This window comes from Pongo abelii, chromosome 6 (assembly GCF_028885655.2).
Source record: "Pongo abelii isolate AG06213 chromosome 6, NHGRI_mPonAbe1-v2.0_pri, whole genome shotgun sequence".
Taxonomy (NCBI): domain Eukaryota; kingdom Metazoa; phylum Chordata; class Mammalia; order Primates; family Hominidae; genus Pongo; species Pongo abelii.
This window is the reverse complement of record NC_071991.2, coordinates 83,575,030-83,597,448: the sequence shown is the minus strand read 5'-3', so window position 1 is coordinate 83,597,448 and position 22,419 is coordinate 83,575,030. Positions and strand designations below refer to the sequence as shown.

The 22,419-nt window shown below is 36.7% G+C and overlaps 1 protein-coding gene across 6 annotated transcripts in view; it reads right to left on the bottom strand.

Annotated features, from left to right (window-relative positions):
• CDK6 (cyclin dependent kinase 6) overlaps nucleotides 1-22,419 on the bottom strand; it is a 236,180-nt gene that overhangs the window by 170,248 nt on the left and 43,513 nt on the right. For all 6 annotated transcript variants that reach the window (XR_008527105.2, XM_002818213.4, XM_063726082.1 and 3 more), the window contains one exon: nucleotides 3,760-3,895. Coding sequence is in view for 5 of the 6 variants with exons in the window: in XM_002818213.4 (XP_002818259.1) it covers nucleotides 3,760-3,895 (136 nt within the window). In the remaining variant the exon portion in view is untranslated. The remainder of the gene's footprint in view (nucleotides 1-3,759; nucleotides 3,896-22,419) is intronic.

The following is a 22,419-nucleotide window of genomic DNA, read 5'->3' as shown; positions in this document are numbered from 1 at the left end:
ATTTTCTATTTTATATATATTTCATGTTAAAATATCTGGCCAGGCATGGTAGCTCATGCCTGTAATCCCAGCACTTTGGGAGGCCAAGAGGTGGGCGGATCTTGAGGTCAGTAGTTCGAGACCAGCCTGACCAACATGGTGAAACCCGGTCTCTACTAAAAATACAAAATCAGCCAGGCCTGGTGGCCCATGCCTGTAATCCCAGCTACTCAGGAGGCTGAGGCAGGAGAATCGCTTGAACCCGGGAGGCGGAGGTTGCAGTGAGTTGAGATCGCACCACTGCACTCCAGCCTGGTGACTCCGTCTCAAAATAAATAAATAAATAAATAAATAAAAATAAAATCTCTTAGATATGTGACTCTGTCTCAAAAAAAAAATAAAAAAAATAAAAAAAAATCTTAGATATGTGACTCCATCTCAAAAAATAAAAATAAAAATATCTTAGATATGTATAATTATTTAACAACATGATATGTTTTAATCTATGCAAGACAATGTCAATATTAATACCTATGATTTGGATCCTTTGAAAAGTAATTTAAATTTAAGTATTTTAAAAAATAGTTTGGCACAATATAGATTGTGCTTACTTATACATAAGTAGTCTGTTCTTTACTTGAAAATATGCCTAAACTACTTAAATAACCATACAGAATGTGTACCACAGGCTTGTGTTTGCATTTTATCTCTTCTCTTATACTCTAAAGGTCCTTCAGAGCAGGTCCTCTCTTTCTCATGCCTAATTCAATTTTGTGTCCCTGAACTGCCTAGCACAGAATCCTCCCTGCACAGAGTGAATATTCAATAAATATCTGTACGAGTATAGTCAGAGAGGCTCTTACTGCAACAGAGCATTCTATATAAAGAATCAATTTCTGTGTTCCCAATAGGTTGTTCAGAATAACAATATTTGCTTGATCTAGTTATTAAGGCTTCCCATAAATGAGCCTATATAACAACAAAATATTTCTGTTCTCTGGTTGTGTGCTTTAAAATTTCAATTAACCAGAATTCAGATTCTCCTACTTAGCAGCTGTTTATTCTGCATTCCAATTCTTAAAAACAAGTCAATCACAGAAACAAAAGATACAAGTGTTGATTAAAAATAATTTTGTATCAATTATATATTCAGCCTAAAATTATCCATTTGATGGTTTTATTATGCTTTTAAATGATTATTCAAGTTTTCAACAATGACCTTAAAGCATCACAAACACTCAAATTATTTTTTAAAAAACCTTATATTTAATAAGGAAGGAAAGTAGGTTAGTATAGTTCAGATTTTTTTTTTTAAATTAAGAATGAAGATAAAAGAGTCTTCTAATTAGCTTTTAAGTTAGCAAAAAACGTTCGATTAACCACTAACATATAAGTTAACTGCCTGAAATATTTCATTTGACTATGGTTTATTTTACTGTGAAAACATCAATACACCACTAGCCACAAACCTTCAATAACTAGAGCCCCTTGCCCCCAACTCCACCTCTTATCTGACAATTTGGATCAAGGGGTGCTGATCCTAATGGCTGAAGAAATTTAACAGCCTCCAGGACAATCCCTGTTCAACACGGAATGAAGTGACATTCCCTTTCCTGGAGATAGACAAAAAGCTCAAAAAAAAAAAAATTAACTTTTAATGTCACCTTGTTCAAGAGCTTCTGGCAACAATCACCCCCTTCTAGCATGCCTCTAGCTCCATCCTGGCTCAGCCACTGCCCCCTGTCTTCTCCTCCCCTTTCTTACTTTGGTGACTACCCTTCTGCCTGTTCCTTTTCCTATCCTGCTTGCCCCTCCACCCTCACCCTTGAGATTCCCCCCATTCCACTTCATTTCTACTCCTGCCTGATCAAACCTGAGTCTAGTAAAGCACTCTGGCTTATCAACATTTTAACTGCATAGATGCCTTTGCAAATGTAGCCTCCAATATACTAGGATAATTTAATGTAATGCTCAAAAGATCTATGTAGGTGGTAATGTAAGATATAAAATATATGGTTGCCTCATCTGTCTGTTTTTTAAAAAAAAAAGATACCCCCCAAATAACTTTGAACTTAGAAATGTATCAGAAAATGTCAATGATTTTTTGATAGTCTGTTTAAAGCCTTTGAAAGTCATTTTAAAAATAATTTTGAAAATACTTATATCTAAAGAAAGCTTGACAATGTGTCTTATTTACTTAGTACCTATGTGTATAAATCACTGTGTAAGACACTGTCAGGACATGAGGATGATTGAATACATGAGATATGTACATTAAAAAATCCCAATTAAAGGTAGAAAACAAGATAAAGAGGTAGAGATATGTAGAACAAGTGTTATAAGGCATGCGAGATTACATCCAGCTATAAGAGTTGATCAAATGGCATTTGAGACGGCACTTGAAAAATTTAAGTAGATAGCTTGGTGAGAAGGAACAAAAGAAATGGCATGAGAAGGAAGCCTACCAAGGTGGAAAATCACAGATCATACTAAGAGAATGATGAGCAGTCCAATTTGGCTAGAAAACTGTATAAGAAAAAGGACTATGCCCTGCTCTGCATGCTGAACACGGGGTTTCTGACAAACTCATAAAGGAGAGAACTAAAGCTTCAGGGGTGGAATAGAATGCCAGAGGGAAAGCGGGGTGCACAGACAGAAGATGGCCAAGAACAGGTAACTATCAGGCATACCTACATTTGGAGGGCCTTAATGTCCTTGAAACTGCTCAGGAAGAAATGGGACTATTGTTAAGCACCAGATTCTTTAATCAGAGTCAGATGGGAAAAAACATAATATTAATCTAAAACAAAAGGAATAAATCATTCAATATGTCAAATTCTAAATGTATCAGTCAGTATCTGAGAACGTCATTTAGCTATCACTAAAGACATTTCTTAGTCTGTTGAGAAGATAAACTATTTTTAGCTATTAACTTCTATCTAGAATGATGGTGAATTCTATAACTCATTTCTAAACAATGAATGATAAAGCAGGAGTCTGTTTAAGCTACCTAATTCACACAGACAAAAAGGTTTTCATGAAGACCCACACAAGATGTGTATAAATCTAAAAGATCTACCGGGAAGTTCAGTTAAGCAGAATGCAAATAACAACAAAACTTTATCAGCAGCATTTTCCATTAGACTTAAAGGTAGGAAGAACTTCCAGTCAATATACTGCATCTAGTTTACTGACCTCTAAGGGTAAAAAGCATGTCTCAATCATATTTGAATCCCAGGAATTTGGCATAGTATCTGGTTACTTAGGCTTCCCTATAAACATTTTATGAATAAGAAAAATGAAGAAAGAAGGAGGGCCTAACAAGTAGTATTTCAGATTCACATAGCATAGGTTGTCCTGGAGTTATTATACAATCATAATATACAATGTGCTCATGAATAATGTTCAAATTATGTCCCTCATAGACAATGAACCATCAGAAAAAGACTGAGCTATACTTACTAAACTGTTTCCTAAGGTCTAAGACAATGTACAACCAGGTATTTTTCAATAATTTTAATATGCATTAGAACTAAAGTTTTTTTTCCTACTTAGTTCTAAAATTAATGAACTAGAATACATATGTCTGTACTTTGAACATCTCACTTAGTTGATGAACTGGAATATATCCCAATCTTTGAACATTTTCTTTGATTTTTTTAACTATATACCGAATTCTAAAAGTTGTAATTCTGGCAATTTTCATAAGGAAAGAAAGCCATTGCTTAACAGACTATAATAGTCGACTGCCTGATAAGACATGAAGATGATTCTTGATACCTTTATGGTTTCAGTGGGCACTCCAGGCTCTGGAACTTTATCCAAGTAAGTGGTCAAGTCTTGATCGACATGTTCAAACACTAAAGTTAGTTTGGTTTCTCTGTCTGTTCGTGACACTGTGCACACATCAAACAACCTAGAAGAAAAAACAAAGAGGTTAAATAGGTGGCAATAAGCAAAGAAGTAACCTGTATGTTTTATACATATCGCTCAATTTGGTCTCATAATAGAAAAAAAAGGCCAGTGTTGATCATTTCTTGTGATCATATGTAAAGATATCAAATGAGATCTGATACTTTAGTAATAACATGAAGTTCAGGAGAGGGGCACTCAGAGTGTGCGGTTAAGCATGAGAACATCTATAGTAACAATGAGAAAGCAACGCGCTTGGAGCACAAGAATGCTTGGAGAGTTTCCTTAGTTAGGACCTTAGATAAAACTTGCCAATGGGGATAATTTCAAAAACTTGATGTCTAGGCAAAATATGTTTCTTCTTAGCTCACAGTTTGAGAATTACTAGAGATAAATTGAGCATCCTTTGGAGATGCTGAATGTTGTAATCAAGATTTTCCTGGAATTTAAGGTGTCACAACCATGTCTGTGAAAACAAATATGATGGAATATGGAGAAATTTAGTTTATTTCTAAGACAGCCCTCATCCTGCTGAGTCAAATCATTCCCTGAAAAGGGCATACATTCTTAGTTTTTAAAATTCCAATACCATGTTAATCAACATTGTAAAATTTAAACATTTTTTTTTCAGGGGTAGGGGGACCTGCATTGGTAAACTGTATTGCCCTTAAATAATAAAGCAACAGATTAACAAATGTTTTGGATGGGTGAATCCAGTTTCTTCCATAAAAATCTTAAAATAAGACAAAATTTAAGTTTTAAAAACTAAGCCTTCAGGAGTCAAAAGAATATTCAAGCCAAAGGACAAAATTTCCTTCAGTTTCAACCACAGCACACTATTTAGCACAACAGATTCTCACCAAATGTTTGAAGAATTAAACTACCCATAAACAAGCTGTAAGTACATTTCTTAACAAGAATGTAATATAAATACTAAGAAAAAGCGAATAAAATACTATTCATATTACTTTAATTTTTTAAAAAAATTGAATAAATGCCTTCTTCAAAGAAACTATAAATGTGCATAGAGTCCAATAACTAATGCACAGGGTTGACTATCAATTATCCTGCTTACATATTACCTCCATTAATTTTTTTAAATTATATTTTAAGTTCTGGGATATATGTGCAGAATGTGCAGGTTTGTTACATAGGTATACACGTGCTATGGTGGTTTGCTGCACCCTTCAACCCATCATCTACATTAGGTATTTCTCCTAATGCTATCCCTCCCCTAACCCCCCCACCCCCCGACAGGCCCTAGTGTGTGATGTTCCCCTCTCTGTGTCCATGTGTTCTCATTGTTCAACTCCCGCTTATGAGTGAGAACATGAGTGATTGGTTTTCTGTTCCTGTGTTAGTTTGCTGAGAATGATGGCTTCCAGCTTCATCCATGTCCTTGCAAAGGACATGAACTCATCCTTTTTTATGAGTGCATAGTATTCCACGGTGTATATGTGCCACGTTTTCTTTATCCAGTCTATCACTGATGGGCATTTGGGTTGGTTCCAAGTCTTTGCTATTGTGGACAGTGCTGCAATAAACATATGTGTACAGTAGAATGATTTATAATCCTTTGGGTATATACTCAGTAATGGGATCACTGGATCAAATGGTATTTCTGGTTCTAGATCCTTAAGGAATTGCCACACTGTCTTCCACAATGGTTGAACTAATTTACACTCCCACCAACAGTGTAAAAGCATTCTTGTTTCTCCACATCCTCTCCAGCATCTGTTGTTTCCTGACTTTTTAATGATTGCCATTCTAACTGGTGTGAGATGGCATCTCATCGTGGTTTTGATTTGCATTTATCTAACGAACAGTGATGATGAGCTTTTTTTTCATGTTTGTTGGCCACATAAATGTCTTCTTTTGAGAAATGTCTGTTCATATCCTTTGTCCACTTTTTGATGGGGTTGTTTTTTTCTTGTAATTTCGTTTTAAGTTCCCTGTAGATTCTGGATATTAGCCCTTTGTCAGATGGACAGATTGCAAAAATTTTCTCCCATTCTGTAGGTTGCCTGTTCACTGATGACAGTTTCTTTTGCTGTGCAGAAGCTCTTTAGTTTAATTATATCCCATTTGTCAATTTTGGCTTTTGTTGCCATTGCTTTTGGTGTTTTAGTCATGAAGTCTTTGCCCATGCTTGTGTCCTGAATGGTACTGCCTAGGTTTTCTTCTAGGGTTTTTATGGTTTTAGGTCTTAACGTTTAAGTCTTTAATCCATCTTGAATTAATTTTTGTGTAAGGTATAAGGAAGGGGTCCAGTTTCAGTTTTCTGCATATGGCTAGCCAGTTTTTCCAACATCATTTATTAAATAGGGTATCATTTCCCCATTTCTTGTTTTTGTCAGGTTTGTCAAAGATCAGATGGTTGTAGATAGGTGTCATTCTTTCTTGTTTTTTTTTTTTTTTCCTTTTTGTGAAGGAGTTTCGCTCTTGTTGCCCAGGCTGGAGTGCAATGGCACATCTCGGCTCACCACAACCTCCGCCTCCCGGGTTCAAGTGATTTTCCTGCCTCAGCTGAGTGCTACTCCCACCCGAGTGGCTGGGATTACAGGCATGGGTCACCACGCCTGGCTAATTTTATATTTTTAGTAGAGACGGGGTTACTCCATGTTGGTCAGACTGGTCTCAAACTCCCGACCTTAGGTGATCTCCTCACCTCGGCCTCCTAAAGTGTTGGGATTACAGGTGTGAGCCACCGTGCCCAGCCATGTGGCATTATTTCTGAGGCTTCTGTTCTGTTCCATTTGTCTATATATTTGTTTTGGTACCAGTACCATGCTGTTTTGGTTACTGTAGCCTTGTAGTATAGTTTAAAGTCAGATAGCATGATGCCTCCAGCTTTGTTCTTTTTGCTTAGGATTGTCTTGGCTATACAGACTCTTTTTTGGTTCCATATGAAATTTAAAGTAGTTTTTTCCTAATTCTGTGAAGAAAGTCAATGGTAGCTTGATGGGGATAGCATTGAATATATAAATTACTTTAGGCAGTATGGCCATTTTCACAATATTGATTCTTCGTGTCCATGAGCATGGAATGTTTTTCCATTTGTTTATGTCCTCTCTTATTTCCTTGAGCACTGGTTTGTGGTTCTCCTTAAAGAGGTCCTTCACATCCCTTTTAGGTTGTATTCCTAGGACCTCTGTTAAACTTTTAATGCCTTGCTGGTTCACCATGTCATCCTTCTGCATTTCTGGGCTTTACGGAACCCACATTTGGTACTTCTCTGTGAATCTATACTAAATTTTAAAGGAAACGAAAACAAAAACAAAAACAAAAAACACATAACAAGAAAACCCCACCACTATAATTAGGTTAAATCTGGCAGGTCAAAAAACAGAACACCAACAACTACACATGCTTCATAGCCAGATCCAAGCTTCTTTTTAATTATGGGCAGTTTGGGGTGAATTATACAACTCCATTAAAATTAACCAGAATCCATTGAAAATTTTTTCCTCACATTTATCTACTTCTAAACATTCTGGTTTTTAAGTTTTAATAGCCATTCCTAAACTTAATATTTTCCCCTAATGTCACTTATTCTGGAAAATTATTCCAATAAAGTAAAAACTTCTAACAGATTTATTAAAGATAGTACTATAAATCATATTAAGTCCCACACTCTAAAAATATGATTGCTATCAGGCATGGATTTAATATGTGGGAAATTTATCAAAACAGTTCTTTTGGCTTGATAATTCAAGATAACTACAATTATTCACAGGCTTTTTTAAGCCAGCTTATTGCTATTAAATCCACATACTTGGACAACTTCATTCTTTTCTTCCTATTGAAAAAGAAAATGGAGTTCCACAATCCCCAACTTTCTTTATATCTGTTGCTTGTATTTTTGTAATAAAATAAAAGAGCAGTGAACCAAAAATGGTATGTCCCTAAAGTCAAATACAAACACAGAGCTGTTTCATACTATGACCATTTCAATTGTGTTTCTGAAACATTACTTTAAAAATATTTCCCATTATAATTAATATATTTAGTGAAAAAATTACATTGCTTACCACTACCTGGAATCAATAGTAATTTTAGTAACTCCAGTTCTTACTGCATTTATAGTTTATCATATATGTGTGTGTGTATATATATATATATATATATATATATATATATAAAAGATATTATAGTAATTTCCAAAAGAAAAAATTCTGACGGGGGCATAACTGGAGAATAAAGTGATCCTAAAATATTGCTGAAACAAAAAGTCATCTGCCCCCTGGACCGTTGTCTTAGAAGTTACCTAACAACCCTGGCCGTATGCCCTGTTGCTTCATCTCACTGAAACCGTTTTCAAGCACTCTTTGCATGACACAATTTAAAAATAACATCTAACCCACCCAAGTTGCTTTCCTCAGAGTTATACTGCTCTCTTCAAAATATTAAGACTCACTGATGCCACCTGCAGCAACTGGACTCCAGGCCTCAGTTTCAATGGATGCTCAAGATAGGAAAGGTGAGCTCACTGAAGCCACTACTAATTGTCCGAAATGATAAACCTTGGAGAAAAAGGACTCATTTCAATCGGTAGTTTTTAAAACATGGAATTTTAAAGAGATGTGTAATAGTCCATAGAGCAGAACATTTTCACATAAATTTTAATATATATACTTGCATATTCTTAAAAAATGGTATTAGGTAGAAGTGACTCCTCCAGGTTCAAGGAAATAATCCTTTTTAATTTTTAAGGTGCCATTATTATTAACTTCATTCGGGAAATGGAGCATATTAGAGACTCCTCAGACACTCACAAATGGCATCAAGGGACATCAAAGTCCTAAGGGTGCCTGTAGGATACTCTCTTTTTTGGCTCCAGTGCTGGCTAGCCATCCACATCCTACAGACCTAGTACTCCATGGAAGACATCTGGGGAAATATCGCTCTTCACAAAACTATGAAATGTTGTCTGACTTAAATTATGTCTGATTAACGGTTAGTAAACATTGTAGTAAAAATTAACAGTTATATTAGTCACAATGGGTAGGAAATGCATTTTGAATCAACAGTTGTAAACATTAATCTTAGAAATGTTAGAATATAATATTTATGATGCTTTTTTTGTCTACAATGACTCCCTCTGGAATTGCCCCAAATCAAATAATAGTCACTTTGGTGGGCAATAAAGAGAAAACAGAAACTTTATTTTTATTCTTATTATTTTTTTTAAGATGGAGTCTCACTCTGTCGTCCAGGCTGGAGTGCAGTGGTGCAATCTTGGCTCACTGCAACCTCCTGGGTTCAAGTGATTCTCCTGCCTCAGCCTCCTGAGTAGCTGGGACTACAGGCATGCACCACCATGCCTGGCTAATTTTTGTATTTTTAGTAAGGATGGGTTTCACCATGTTGGCCAGGCTGGCCTCGAACTCCTGACCTCAAGTGATCCGCCTGCCTTGGCCTCCCAAAGTGCTGGGATTACAGGCGTGAGCCACTGTGCCCCACCAGAAACTTTAATATAACAAATGAGTTTCATATAAAACAACTGAGCTAAGCATGAATTAAAATCCCTGGTATTTGGCTAGAGGTAAACTATCTGTAATATATTTATATAAATCAATAAGGAATGTGGCTAGGCTACCTAGAACCCTTACACTTGCAAAACAAAAGAGCCAGACAGGTCTGAACACTTGAATGTAAAAACTGTAAAATAGGCTGGGCACAGTGGCTCACGCCTGTAATCCTAGCACTTTGGGAGCCCGAGGAAGGCGGATCACGAGGTCAGGAGATTGAGACCAACCTGGCTAACACGGTGAAACCCCGTCTCTATTAAAAATACAAAAAAATTAGCCAGGCGTGGTGGCAGGCGCCTGTAGTCCCAGCTACCTGGGAGGCTGACGCAGGAGAATAGTGTGAACCTGGGAGGTGGAGCTTGCAGTGAGCTGAGATCGTGCCACTGCACTCCAGCCTGGGCAATGAGCGAGACTCCATCTCAAAAAAAAAAAAAAACCAAAAAACAACAAACAACAACAACAACAACAAAAACAAAAAAACAAAAACAAACAAAAAACTGGAAAATAGCTTCAACTGCATGATTCCTTATATTGACCAACATTTTAAGACTTTCTAAAACCTTTTTTTAAAAATTTTTGCTAATCTGTAACCTGATAAAAATACCATTTCAAGAATTACATGACAGCAGTTCCATAAGAAAAATGTAATCACAATGTATTGAATATGAACAAAATATCTCAGATGACTTTTAAAGGAAAGGAAAATTACCATTAAATATTTATCCATTAGAGCTTAACGTAATGTGATCCAAGTGAATGTTCAAAAAGTCAAAGTGCAAACGGGTTATCGGCATTAACTAAGGCTATGCCTTCAGTTTAGCTGTGCAAAATGCAATCCAAAAAAGGCAGATAGGTCGTTATCATTTCACAATTAAGTTGGCCAAGCCCCTAACTCTCCCACAAAGTAAGTTCTCTTGCTGTCTCTATTGTCCTGACCCGCCAGCTGCAGGGCAGAGAACAAGGCTTGCAGTCCAGCACAGCACTCAGCTTTCCAGCTGTCCTAGTGATGTAATTATCTAATAACAAAATATCTCTGTGAATTAACTCTGCATCCTACCCATTGTAATTCTTAATGACTACTTCCTGTTCATGTTCTCAATTTAACTTGCTCTTCTGGAACTATTGCAAAGGCAAGTTGCCTTCATCTAATGGATGGGATTACATCCAATAGGTTTGGGATTTCCAAAGATTACAATTTACAAAGGTCTCCCAAACAACATGCTTTGTAAACACAAGCCCTGCCTTTCTATTGTGGTTACAATAAAAGGGAAATCTGTATTATTTGCTGTGATTAAACTTTGAACCGTTCACAGGAAGTTCTATGAGGATTTTTTTCCGGTCACTTTTTTTCCCCCCCATTCTCTTCAATGTTTGGACATCAAATAGTTCAAGAGCTGAGAGATGTCTGGCACAGCTACCTAAGGGCCACAACAAAATTCTGCTTGAACTAGAGCCAGTATTTGGAATCGAGAAGAATTTTTTTAAATATCTAATCTCCTCCTCTTAAGTGCATGAAGCATATTCTGCGGCTATGGCTTGTATGCACCAAATTTATGTTCACACATCTCACTAGCTCTACACTACTGGATATGGGCCACTGTATTCTCTTTTTTGCTCATTAAATATGGACTCTGTGTGCACTTATTCTCAACCAGCACTGAATGGTATAGCTCCATTCAGTGCAGCTCTAAAACTATACTCAGTTTTAGAGTTTCCAATAGATATGACAGGTATTGTTTTTAAAAGCTTTACTATCTAGTTGTGGGAAAGAAGACTTACAAATAAAAATGCAGGTAATGATGTATGGCTATGTATTAGTACCAAATAAATTCTATAAACACTGTGTACAACTTTATATATCACATCAAAGTAAATTCATTCTACATCCTATTAAGTAAACCACAGATGGTCTCTGCCTTTCCATCCATTTACCTCTCCTGGAAGCCACACCCTTATTTTCTGTTGAGGAACTACTCCTGTCCTAGAATCTGGCAATCTGGTTTTAACGGCAGGGGCCCACGGATGGCATGTGAACAACCCTGGACTGAGTGACGATGAATGACTCAGAGGTGGACAGGAGCATAATAATCAGTCTCAGAAATTTTGCTAGAACTTCTGGGAGAGTAAAACTCTATATTGGGATTATCAAACTGGCAAAGTCTCAGCCTGCAGCTACTGATGGCTGTCTTTGCCACCATTTTAGTGAACCTACTATGGGACGCAGAAGAGGGCCAGAACAAGGGACAGTGGGCAAGAGATTCCGGAAGACATTATTTCCACACCTGGGCCCACTGTGTTTGATCTACCCCTGGATTTATTAATTATGTGAGTCACTAAAGTCAGTGTTTTGCTTATCCAGCTTGAGTTGGGTTTTTATTACTTGCAACAAAAAATTGTCCTAAGACATCTATAAATATTTTGAAATGATTAAATGACTTAAAAACGTCAATATCTGGCCTCAAATACGTCTTACAGAGTAGACACAATGAGTGAAGCTCAAGCACAAAAGAAGTAGCAGTGTCCTCAAAGTGACTGTCCCAGTTCTCTGACTTGGCTGGGAATCTATTCACCTTAAATGGCTTCTCCATTCGCATGTCCACTGGGCAAAAGTAGTCGACAGCAGAGAACCAGATCAATTCATCCTTCCCAAGGAGCCAGGCAGCTTCCTCTCAGACCCTACTTGAGGTTCCTGGTCTGACCATAGAGACACTGGATGGAGGAAAGCACAGAAGGAAGAAGACAGACGGACAAGTTTATCATAAATAGGAATATAAAACTTAGAGTAGAAAAGAACTCAATGGTAAGAGGAAGCAAGGAGAAAAAAGAACTTAAAAATAATACGAAGATACAGGGTTCAATTAATTTAAAGGTTGAATCCAGTGTGCAAGGTGTGTTCTCCTGAAGCCTTCAATTAAACAACCCCTTTCCCACTAGCTGTTGCTGAAAAGTGGAAAAGGACAGGGATGTCAAACCAACTCTAAAGCACAGAAATCCTTTGTATTTAAACTGTTAAGTTTATGGCTGCTATTATCCGACAAGGGAAGGCAAAGTTAACATCGCTTATTTACTAAATCATTTTATTCCTATAGCCTTTAAGAGAGTATTCATAAGAAAGTTTCATTGTTTATCTTCTTTCCATCTTTAGAGTTGCTATTAATCTAGTTTCAGCTTCTATCTATATAGACCTAGCCCTGTGGCTCTATGAGTTAATATCTTCTGAATCTGTTAACCAAAAAATGTTTTACATGTGGAATGGGAATCCCCTAAACTGGGCAAGTTTACAAGATGTGACTCTTGCACTACAGTAAAATTTGAAAATAGTGCAAACAGTAAAACTATGTATATGGAAACACATTTCTACCACACGATCAGCAACAGAACTGATGTACTACTAGCTGGGCCTGAAACAAGCTATTTAGGATGGCTTAATGGGTATATGGGATGCCTATGTACCCCTCTTCTCATTCCAGAACAATTCCTGAACTGGACATTAAATAATAGAATTCAAACTTTTTCCATAGTCCTACAGCAAGCACTACAGGCACTTCTATGTCATCAAACACAATTCTTCAAACTGCTAATGCATTTCATCTGAATGAAAGTCAGAGAGAAGAGTAAGGCTGCAGCATCACTCTGTTATGCTAACTACATGCTATTATGGGAAAAAGAAAAATATTGCTTTAGAGCTGCCACAAAGAAGGCATATCATAAAATGCGATTTGTTGTCTTGCAGGGAAGAGAATTGTAGCAGGAGCAAAATCCTTGGTTAAGTGAACTCCAAGTCACTAACCATGTGGATCATTATCTCCCCAAAGACAAGAGAAAGAAAACAGCTAAACAATAGCTGTTTTCTGTAGGCAGCTAAACAATAATCAGTTGATACTTTGATGAGTCAAGTTCCAATACAAAATAGTTTTGGAAGTTCAAAGAGAACACAGCCAACTCTACAAAAAGAAGAAACCTGCCAATGGAGAAAATTAGGAACTATTAGGTCTAGATTAGTATAAAGAACAATTCACCAACCTCAGCTATAGGCCAGGAATGGGGCACTGTTTACCTCTTGAGGTCTCCACCTAGACATGATGAACTCTTAGTCTTTCCTTAACAGTTACCTTCAATCAGCCACTCCAAAAACATAAATATGATGGACAAAATAAGGGCCTAACAAGAGTGAATGGACTGAGAGACCCCAAAACCTGTGGCTTTTGGTGAGAGGATGGGGTGAGGGGAACTCAAGTCCCAAGCCCTACTGGCAGGTCAGAGATGACACAGTAGTAAACTAAAGATAGCCTTAAACTAGTGGTGCCTCTTTGTGTTTTGCTTATTCTTTTCTTTCAATTCTCAATGGCACCCACAGCCATGTCTGATACATAGGTGTTCAATAAATATTTATTGAATAAATGAAATTTTTCTAAATTATAACTTAGGAAAAAGTCAAAGTAAAATAAAGTAAAAGTGAGGATACTTCAAGATGTCATTAGGAAAGCGTGGCATTCTGAGTAAGCCAGATTTTGTAACTGCTGTTAAATGAAGACTCAAACACTAAAATATTGTATTTACTAGTTAATTAAAAAATCTTAACAACTGTATGAGATGGTACTCATTTTAGAGACGAAGAAATAGACATAAGTGTTCACTGAATGATGATGCAGTGAAGGTAAACAAATATTCACTGCGGCATCATTCATGATAGCCCAAAACTGTAAATAACCCAAATGTCCATCAACTGATGAATGCATAAACAAGGTGTGGTATATCCATACAATGGAATACTATTTAGTAATAGAAAGAAATGAAGAACAAATACAGGCTACGACATGGATAAACCTTAAAGAGATTATGCTAAGAGAAAGAAGCCAGTCACAAAAGGCTATGTATTCCATTATTTCATTTATATGAAATATTCAGAGCAGGTAGATCTATAGAAATCGAAAGTGGATTTGTGGTTGCCTGGGACAATGAGCGGTGGGAGAGTGTGGAGGAATGGAGACTGATAACGTGTACTGGGTTTCTTCTGGGAGTGATGAAAATTTCCTAAATTTAGATCATGGTGATAGTTGTGCAACTCAGTAAGTATACTGACCTGAAGTCTTACACAGGTGCATTTTATGGTATGTAAATTACATCTCAATAAAGCTGCTTAAAAACAAAAAACGGAAAGCAACAGTGGTAGAGAGGTTTAATACTTTGCCTAAAGTACAAAGACAGTAAGTGGTGGAGATGGGCTTTGAAATCAGACTGTCTGGCTCCAGAATCTGATTTTCTAACCACTCTGTTATTCTGCCTCTGAATGCAGCACACCATTTGGAGCTGCAGTAAAGCAGGGGTCAGTGATGGGGAGACTCTGTGACAAATGAGACGCCCTGCTGACAGGCATTGTGGGAATGCCAAAGCCAAAATGTTTTTGGTAAATTTAGAGATCCCAATACATACTTTACATGGTGAGCTGAAAAAAAGAAGTTCAGAAAATTCACAGGAAAAATTTCAAAAAGCGAAGACTGCTGATATCCCAAACCCTCTTACATTCTTCCCTTGACTAGTTAGAAAAATGGCACACTTCAATTCACCCAACAGAGCTTGAAAAAGAGATTCTGATCTCAGAAATAAGTGAGTTAAGTGTATTTTTAAAAGCAAAGCGAACAGCTCTGGCTTAAGTCAGATAGAGTGTGGAACGTTCTGGACAACTTTCAACATTTAGTTCTCTGTCCATTTCTGACCTGTGAAAGCCCTGTTCTCCAGCTTTGGGCCTCTCTTGAGGAAAAATGACTAAGCAGCCAAAACTAGGCAGCCGCCTGTAATGAAGACTGTCTGCTGTGTCTTAGAAGAAAGCCAACCAAGCTTTACCTACACTGTAAGCCAAAAACCTTTCATAATCACATCCTTAATAGGTGAGTAAATTCATCCCAGCACTAATTCACTCAGGTACTTATGATTAGGTACTGATCTAATAAAACAACCACTGAAGTTAGTTCCTTTTAAGGAAACTTTTGATCATAAACATAGGAGAAAATGTTAAACCTCAGTAACTTAAAGAAACACAAATGAAAACCTCAGTGAAACACTAAACCTTTCAAACTGGGTTAAAAACAAACTTGTTTAATGACAAAACTGCACAACACTTGTTTATAAAAATGAGCCCACATCACTGTGGCAACACAAACTGATAAAAACCTTTCTGAAGAATAATCTGGCTGTGTGTGTGTGTATATATATATATATATATATATATATAAATAATCTGGCTCTGTGTGTGTATATTGTATATATACACACACATACACATTATATATGATATATAATGTATACATATATATATATAATGTGGCTCTTAAGATAATGGTACTGATACATCTTTATTGAAAATGGAAAGACATTCACAATATATTATTTTTAAAAATGCAAGTTTCAAAAGTGTGTACAGTATGATTCCACATATGTAAACATAATGGTAGAAAGATAAATCAAGACGTGGCTGGGGGCAGTGGCTCACCCCTGTAATCCCAGCACTCTGGGAGGCTGAGTGGGGGGTGGATCACTTGAGGTCAAGAGTTCAAGACCAGGCTGGCCAACATGGTGAAACACTGTCTCCACAAAAAATACAAAAATTAGCCGGGTGTGGTGGCTTATGTCTGTAATCTCAGCTACTCAGGAGGCTGAGGCAGGAGAATCACTTGAACCTGGGAGGCGGAGGTTGCAGTGAGCAGAGGTTGCGCCACCGCACTCCAACCTGGGCAACAGAGTAAGTGAGACTCCATCACAAAAAAAAAAAAAAAAAAAGATGTAGCCAGTGGTTATTTCTGGGTGATGAGATTTTGGAATGGTGGTTTTCTGCTATTTGCTCATCTAAACTTTCTACTGTGAGAACCTATTAATTTTTAATAAGAAAAAACATTATTTAAAAAATAATCATAAAAACCTATTTTTCAATTCAGATTTTTTTCTCCTACCACTCATGTACTTTTCTTCAATCTGTTCCTCTGAATTAATGAGGAAATCCTAATCATCAATCCTGAAATGCAGTTTTAAAAATCAAACATGTAAAAAACACACATTCTTTTGTATTTAGAACTGTTTATGTTTGTCCTCTTAGAACATAAATTTTTTGTTTATGTTTTGTTCTCTTAGAATCCTGAAATCTCTACAAATCTTAAAATGTTGTTCTAAGAGAAAAAATAATGTGTATGCATTACTGCCTCATTAAAGTATGTGCTTTTCAATCCCCTCCCAATATGGAGTGACTCTACAAAAAAGAATATGAGAAAAAATTATTTTTCTGATACTTGGTGAAAAAGGTCAAAGTTACAGACTACCACAAAACAAAAGAGAAACAATGATGGCTCACAAAGTCTTCAGATTACTCTGATGTTTCTTAAATAAGCCAAGAAAAAAAATCCTGCATGGTAGAATTCAGTACCCTTTGTAATGCAACAAGGTGCAAGCAACCAAAATAAAGCTTGGTCAAAAATAAAGATCCTTATAAAAATTAAAATATAACTTCTTATATTTTTAAATTAGATCTATTCCAGCAAAATTTCTGGGAATCACTGTGTTGAGAACTAAGAAAAATTTTAGAAATATATTTTAAGATCACCAATGGCAAACTATATTAAAATATTAGAAAACACACTGCAGTTGGAGAAGCTGGAAGAACTGGTATTTCTACCAACCTCTAAACTTAAGGATCTAAAATTGGGTTGTTTTGTTCAGGTGCAAACACTTATAAAAATTAAATTATGATTTGCTATATTTCTATAAGTCCATTTTATTTTAGAGTTTGATCTTTGTTCTAGAAGTATCTCAGATAATAAGGAAAACGTTTCATGGTGTTAATGGTAATGAAAACTGTGGGAGATAATGTGTAAATGTAACTGCAAGTTTATCTATTTCAAGGCAGACGTTTTCTTTTGCAAAGAACCACAGGAACACCTCATATACTAATAATCTATTAGTCATCTGGTTGTCCCATGTAAGTGAATATTTTAGATAATTGATTCTTACCCATCTTAATTCCCTAAACTATTTTTTAAAATTAAAGTTTTAGTGGAATTCTTGGTAACATGCATTGAACATTTTCTTGACTTTTTAAGCACAATATTACGTTTAACTGGTAGATGATTCATGGTCATTACTGTTACCATTAAATTATAATCATTTAATTCTGCACCATTATTATGATCACTTATTTGAGTGTTTACTAAGTACATGCAGATGAGACCAAAAGATCCACAATGAGGCACATTGTAATTAAACTATGAAAACCAAAGACAAAGAGAGAATCTTGAAAGCAGCAAGAGAGAAGCAACTCATCACACACAAGGGATCTGCAATAAGATGAACAACTACTTCTCATCAGCAACTATGGAGGGCAGAAGGCAGTGGGATGGCAACTTGAAAGTGCTGGAAGCAGCCAGGCATGGTGGCTCATGAGCGTAATCTCAACACTTTGGGAGGCCTAGGCAAGAGGACCACTTGAGTCTAGGAGTTTGAGACCTGCCTGGGTAACACAAAGAACCCCCTCATCTCTACAAAAGATTTTTTTTTTTAAATTAACTGATCATGGTGGCACATGCTTGTAGTCCTAGCTAGTCAGGAGGCTGAGACAGAAAGATCATTTGAGCCCAGAAGTTTGAGGCTACAGTGAACTATGACTGCACCACTGCACTCTAGCCTGGATGTAAGAGTGACACTCTGTTTCTAATAAATAAATAAAGAAGTGCTGGAAGAAAAAAGAAACCTGTTAACCAAGAATTCTATATCTGGCAGAATCATCCTTCAAAGATGAAGGCAAAATTAAGACATTCTCAGATAAACAAAAGCTGAGGGAGTTTTTTGCCAATAGATCTGCCCTACAGGAAATGCTAAAGGGAGTCCTTCAGGCCGAAATAAAATGACATTAGACAGTAACATGGAGCCGTATGAAGAAACAAAGAACACTGGCAAAGGTAACTAACTACATAGGTAAGTGGTTTGTAACTTTTACAATATGATTTAAAAAACAAATGCATATGACAGTAATTATAAGTCTACGTTAATGGCCACACAATGTATGAACATGTAATTTGTGACAATAACAACATGAAGGAGAAAGGACAGAACTGTACAGAAAAAAGTTTTATATACTATTAAAGCTGAAATAGTATCAACTCAAACTGGATTGTTATTAGTTGAAGATGTTAACTGTAATCTCTGGGGTAATCACTAAAAAATTCTTTGTTTTGAAACTGCTCATATCTTGAGGAACATTTTCTTGAATTTACCACTTAAGAGCCCCTACAGTGAGCCTGGGACTGTGGCAGGGATTTAATATATGGAAACTTATTGAATCCTTTCAATATCCTTATAAAGTATATACTATTACTCTCATTTTACAGATAAAGAAGCTAAGATTCATAGAATAATTTGTTCAAGCATGACAGAACAGAGACAAGAGGCAGAACCAAGATTTAAATTAGAAACCTTCACAGGCCTGTCTCCTTCTTGATCTGGACCTTCAATATCAAGATCTCCTGGACCTATTCTCTTCTTACCCAATGTACCACCACCACTATGACAATCTAATCAGCAACAGATGACAGTTATCTCCTTTATGGTCACAGCTTCAAAGAGTACCTAGAGGTTGGTAAATCTCCAACTTGTCTCTCCAAAATAGTACTTTCTCCAAACTCCATACCCAGTTATCTCTTGGACAACTTCAACCAATACTCTGAACATCTCAATTTCAAAATGTCTAGAACACAGTTCATTCCCCTTGGTGAATCACACCCCCATCCAAATAATTTTCTAAACCCAGAAACCTTCAAATAATCGTAGATTGTTTCATTTCCCCACATGTTCAATCAACCACCAATTCCACCACCTAAATATTTCTTCATCCACTGCCACTTCCCTGGGCTCAGGCACTCAACACTCTTGGCTAGTTTTCTATAAAGGGCCTTTATCCTGTTTCCCAAATGCCCTGAGACTCTTTGTACTCATCCCTTACTCTGGTCAATGAGCCTTCCACAGTAAAAATCTGATCGATAGCATTGAACAAATGCATTTAACCAGCAAACATTTATTAAATATTTGTTATTTTCTAAGCATTAGATTAGGTGCTAGGGATAGAAAAATCAAAGGGTAAAATAAAATTTCTTAAGTTATTCAGAGTCTAGTGGGAAAAGTAGTCAAAGTGTCAACTATTCTGTAAATGCTGAGGTATGTATGTGTGTGGTATACACAGATACACATAAGTGTATACACATATACTTATTCAAATCCGCACATGCACATACACACACACACATCTTTCTGTCTCTTATGTATGTACCTATGGAATTTTAAGAAACGATAAAAAGAAGCAACCCATCCATATGTGGAGGAAAACTTTGTAGAAGAAATGACAATTTAACTGTCAGAGTATCAAGAGTTACCCAAGCAAGTGGCAAAGAAAGGGCACTTGAAACCAAAGAAAGTGTGAGCAGGAGCACAGCAAGAAGTCCCATTGGAGAGAAACTTTGTATGCTATAAAGAACTTTGTTCCCCTGGAAAGTGGGCAACTATTTTTTATGGTCTTCAAAGAGCCCAATCTGATGGCATGGGTAAGGGGAAGTGCGGTAAGACCACCTGTAAGGAGACTGTTGCTGCAGTAGTACAGGGAAAGTAAAGAAGGCCTGTTCTAAGGAATTGGCAGCAAGGATGGAGAGGAGAGTACAGATTCCAGAAATATTTAGGAGGTTGAGTTGGCAGGACTTGCTAAGTGTCTAAATGTGGCGGGGGTGGAGGGATGGGGAAAGAGAAGCCAAGGATGACTCACATGCTTTTGACTTTGGGGACTTGGGGCCACCCTCATGAGATACAGCAGTGTTCCCAGATCTTTGGTTTTCAGAGGCCTGGAAACTTTCCAGCAACTTTACAGCTCTGACAGAACATTGCCAACTAAAGACATTAATATACTCTACTATCTACTATCAATATCATTTCATAAATAAAGCATATTTTAATATCCCAAATGTGAATAGATTTAGCTTTCTGAAAAATTTACCACAGGGCCCTATTTTTCTAATTGCATCACAGATGATGGAAAATTGGTACCAGGCCTCAGACCAACACCGCAAAGCCCTGAGGTAGAATATAGGAGAAGTCAGTGCAGCAGTAAGATGATGAGTTGAAGTCAGAGGAATAGACAGGCTTGCCCTGGCTAACTCTCCAGCCTTAGAGGAATGTATATATATTAAGAATTGTAAAAAAGTTCAAATGGTGTTGGAGGCCCTGAAGAAGAGGCATTCAACATACCTCGAGGGGAAGTGGCTGGGGAGCTGAGTCTCATAGGACAGTCTGGAATTTGCCAGGTAAACAAAGGAAGTTTGGCATGGTCCTGGCAGAAGGAACAGCATGTCCAAAGGTATGTAGGTACACAGAAAAATTCATATTTGGGGAATTGTGGATAGTCTGGCATGATTTGGTGATTATCTTGGAAAATGGCAAGAGAAGAGCTGGAAAAGTACACAGAAGTGAAATTATGAGAGTTTAGTAATCCAGGCTAAGAAGTCTGGAAATTATCTTATGGGCACTGGGAAAAAAGCAAAGGACTTTTACAATGAACAAAGCTATGGCAGGATGTGAAACTTGGAAATACTGCTCTGGTTGCAGAATGGAAGTTGGATTATAGGAGAATAAAACTGGAGGTGAGGAAAACAAGTAGGAAGTGTCTGCAAAAGCCCAGGTAAAAAATATAGACAGATTGGTTACAGAAATAGTAGCAGCAGAGAGAGACCAATACAACTAACAAATATTGACTGAGCACATTATACTCTTCAGCTGTCTATCAGGATCATCAGGCAAGATCCCTGCTCTCTTAGAACTTATTTTCTACTGTTGTTAAACAAAGTTGAATCATGTTTTGCAATTAAAAAAGTTTAAGCGTACCAACCACTTTCACAAATCTATCTCCATTTTTAGGTTGCACTAAATTATATTCTATATGTAATTGATTAGACCATTTTCCTGTTCTTGTAACATTGGCTCATTATTATCTTATGTTAAATTCCTAGAAGTGGCATTTTAAAAATAAAATGGTATATACTTTTTCTGAATCAAAATATATACATTTTTTGAAAGTTCTTGATCCAAACCACCTGACAGAAGATTGTACCAATTTATACTCCCATAGTGATATCTAGGAGGTGGAATCCAGAAGATCTGGTAACCTACCAGAATGTACAAGTTGAAAGAGAAGTTTGAAATGACTTTCAGATTTTGGTTTAGACAAAGTAGATGATAGTATTATTTCCAAAGGCCATAAGAAGAGATGAAAATAAGATGAGGGAAGTAATTAATGAGCTCAGTCTGGAAGAGATTAATTTGAGATGTCTGTGACATTCAGGTGGTAAAGTCCAATAAACAACTGTAAACACATACTTCTCAGAGCTCCAGACACAAGTCAAGCAATAGTCTGGGAAGTTATCAGCCTCCAAATGGGACGGAATCTTGGAGGCAAAACATGAAACAAGCAGAATAGCATCCCTAGATGAATTAAAGAGGTGAGCAAGAAAATAGATGAAGAAAATGATATCATAAAACATTAAGGGACTTAAAAAAAATTCAGTGTATGGCATCATCAAAAACAACAAAATATGTATAAATTTAACAAGAGTTCACTGTACAGTGAAAACTACAAAACAATATTGCAAGAAATAAAGGAGCTAAATAAATGGAAGGACACCCGTATTCATGGATCAGGAAGACTTGATATTGTTAAGAGGCAATACTCCCAAATTGATCTAGAGCTTCAATGCAATCCATATCAAAATCCCAGCTGGCTTTTTAGTAAAAATTGACAAGCTGATCCTAAACTTCATATGAAAATGCAAGGAACCCAGAATAGCAAAAAACAATCTTGAAAAAGAAAAACAATGTTCGAAGACTCACACTTCTCAATTTCAAAACTTACCATGAGCTGTAGTACTTAAGACAGTATGGTACTGGCATAAAGATAAATAAACAGATCAATGAAATATAA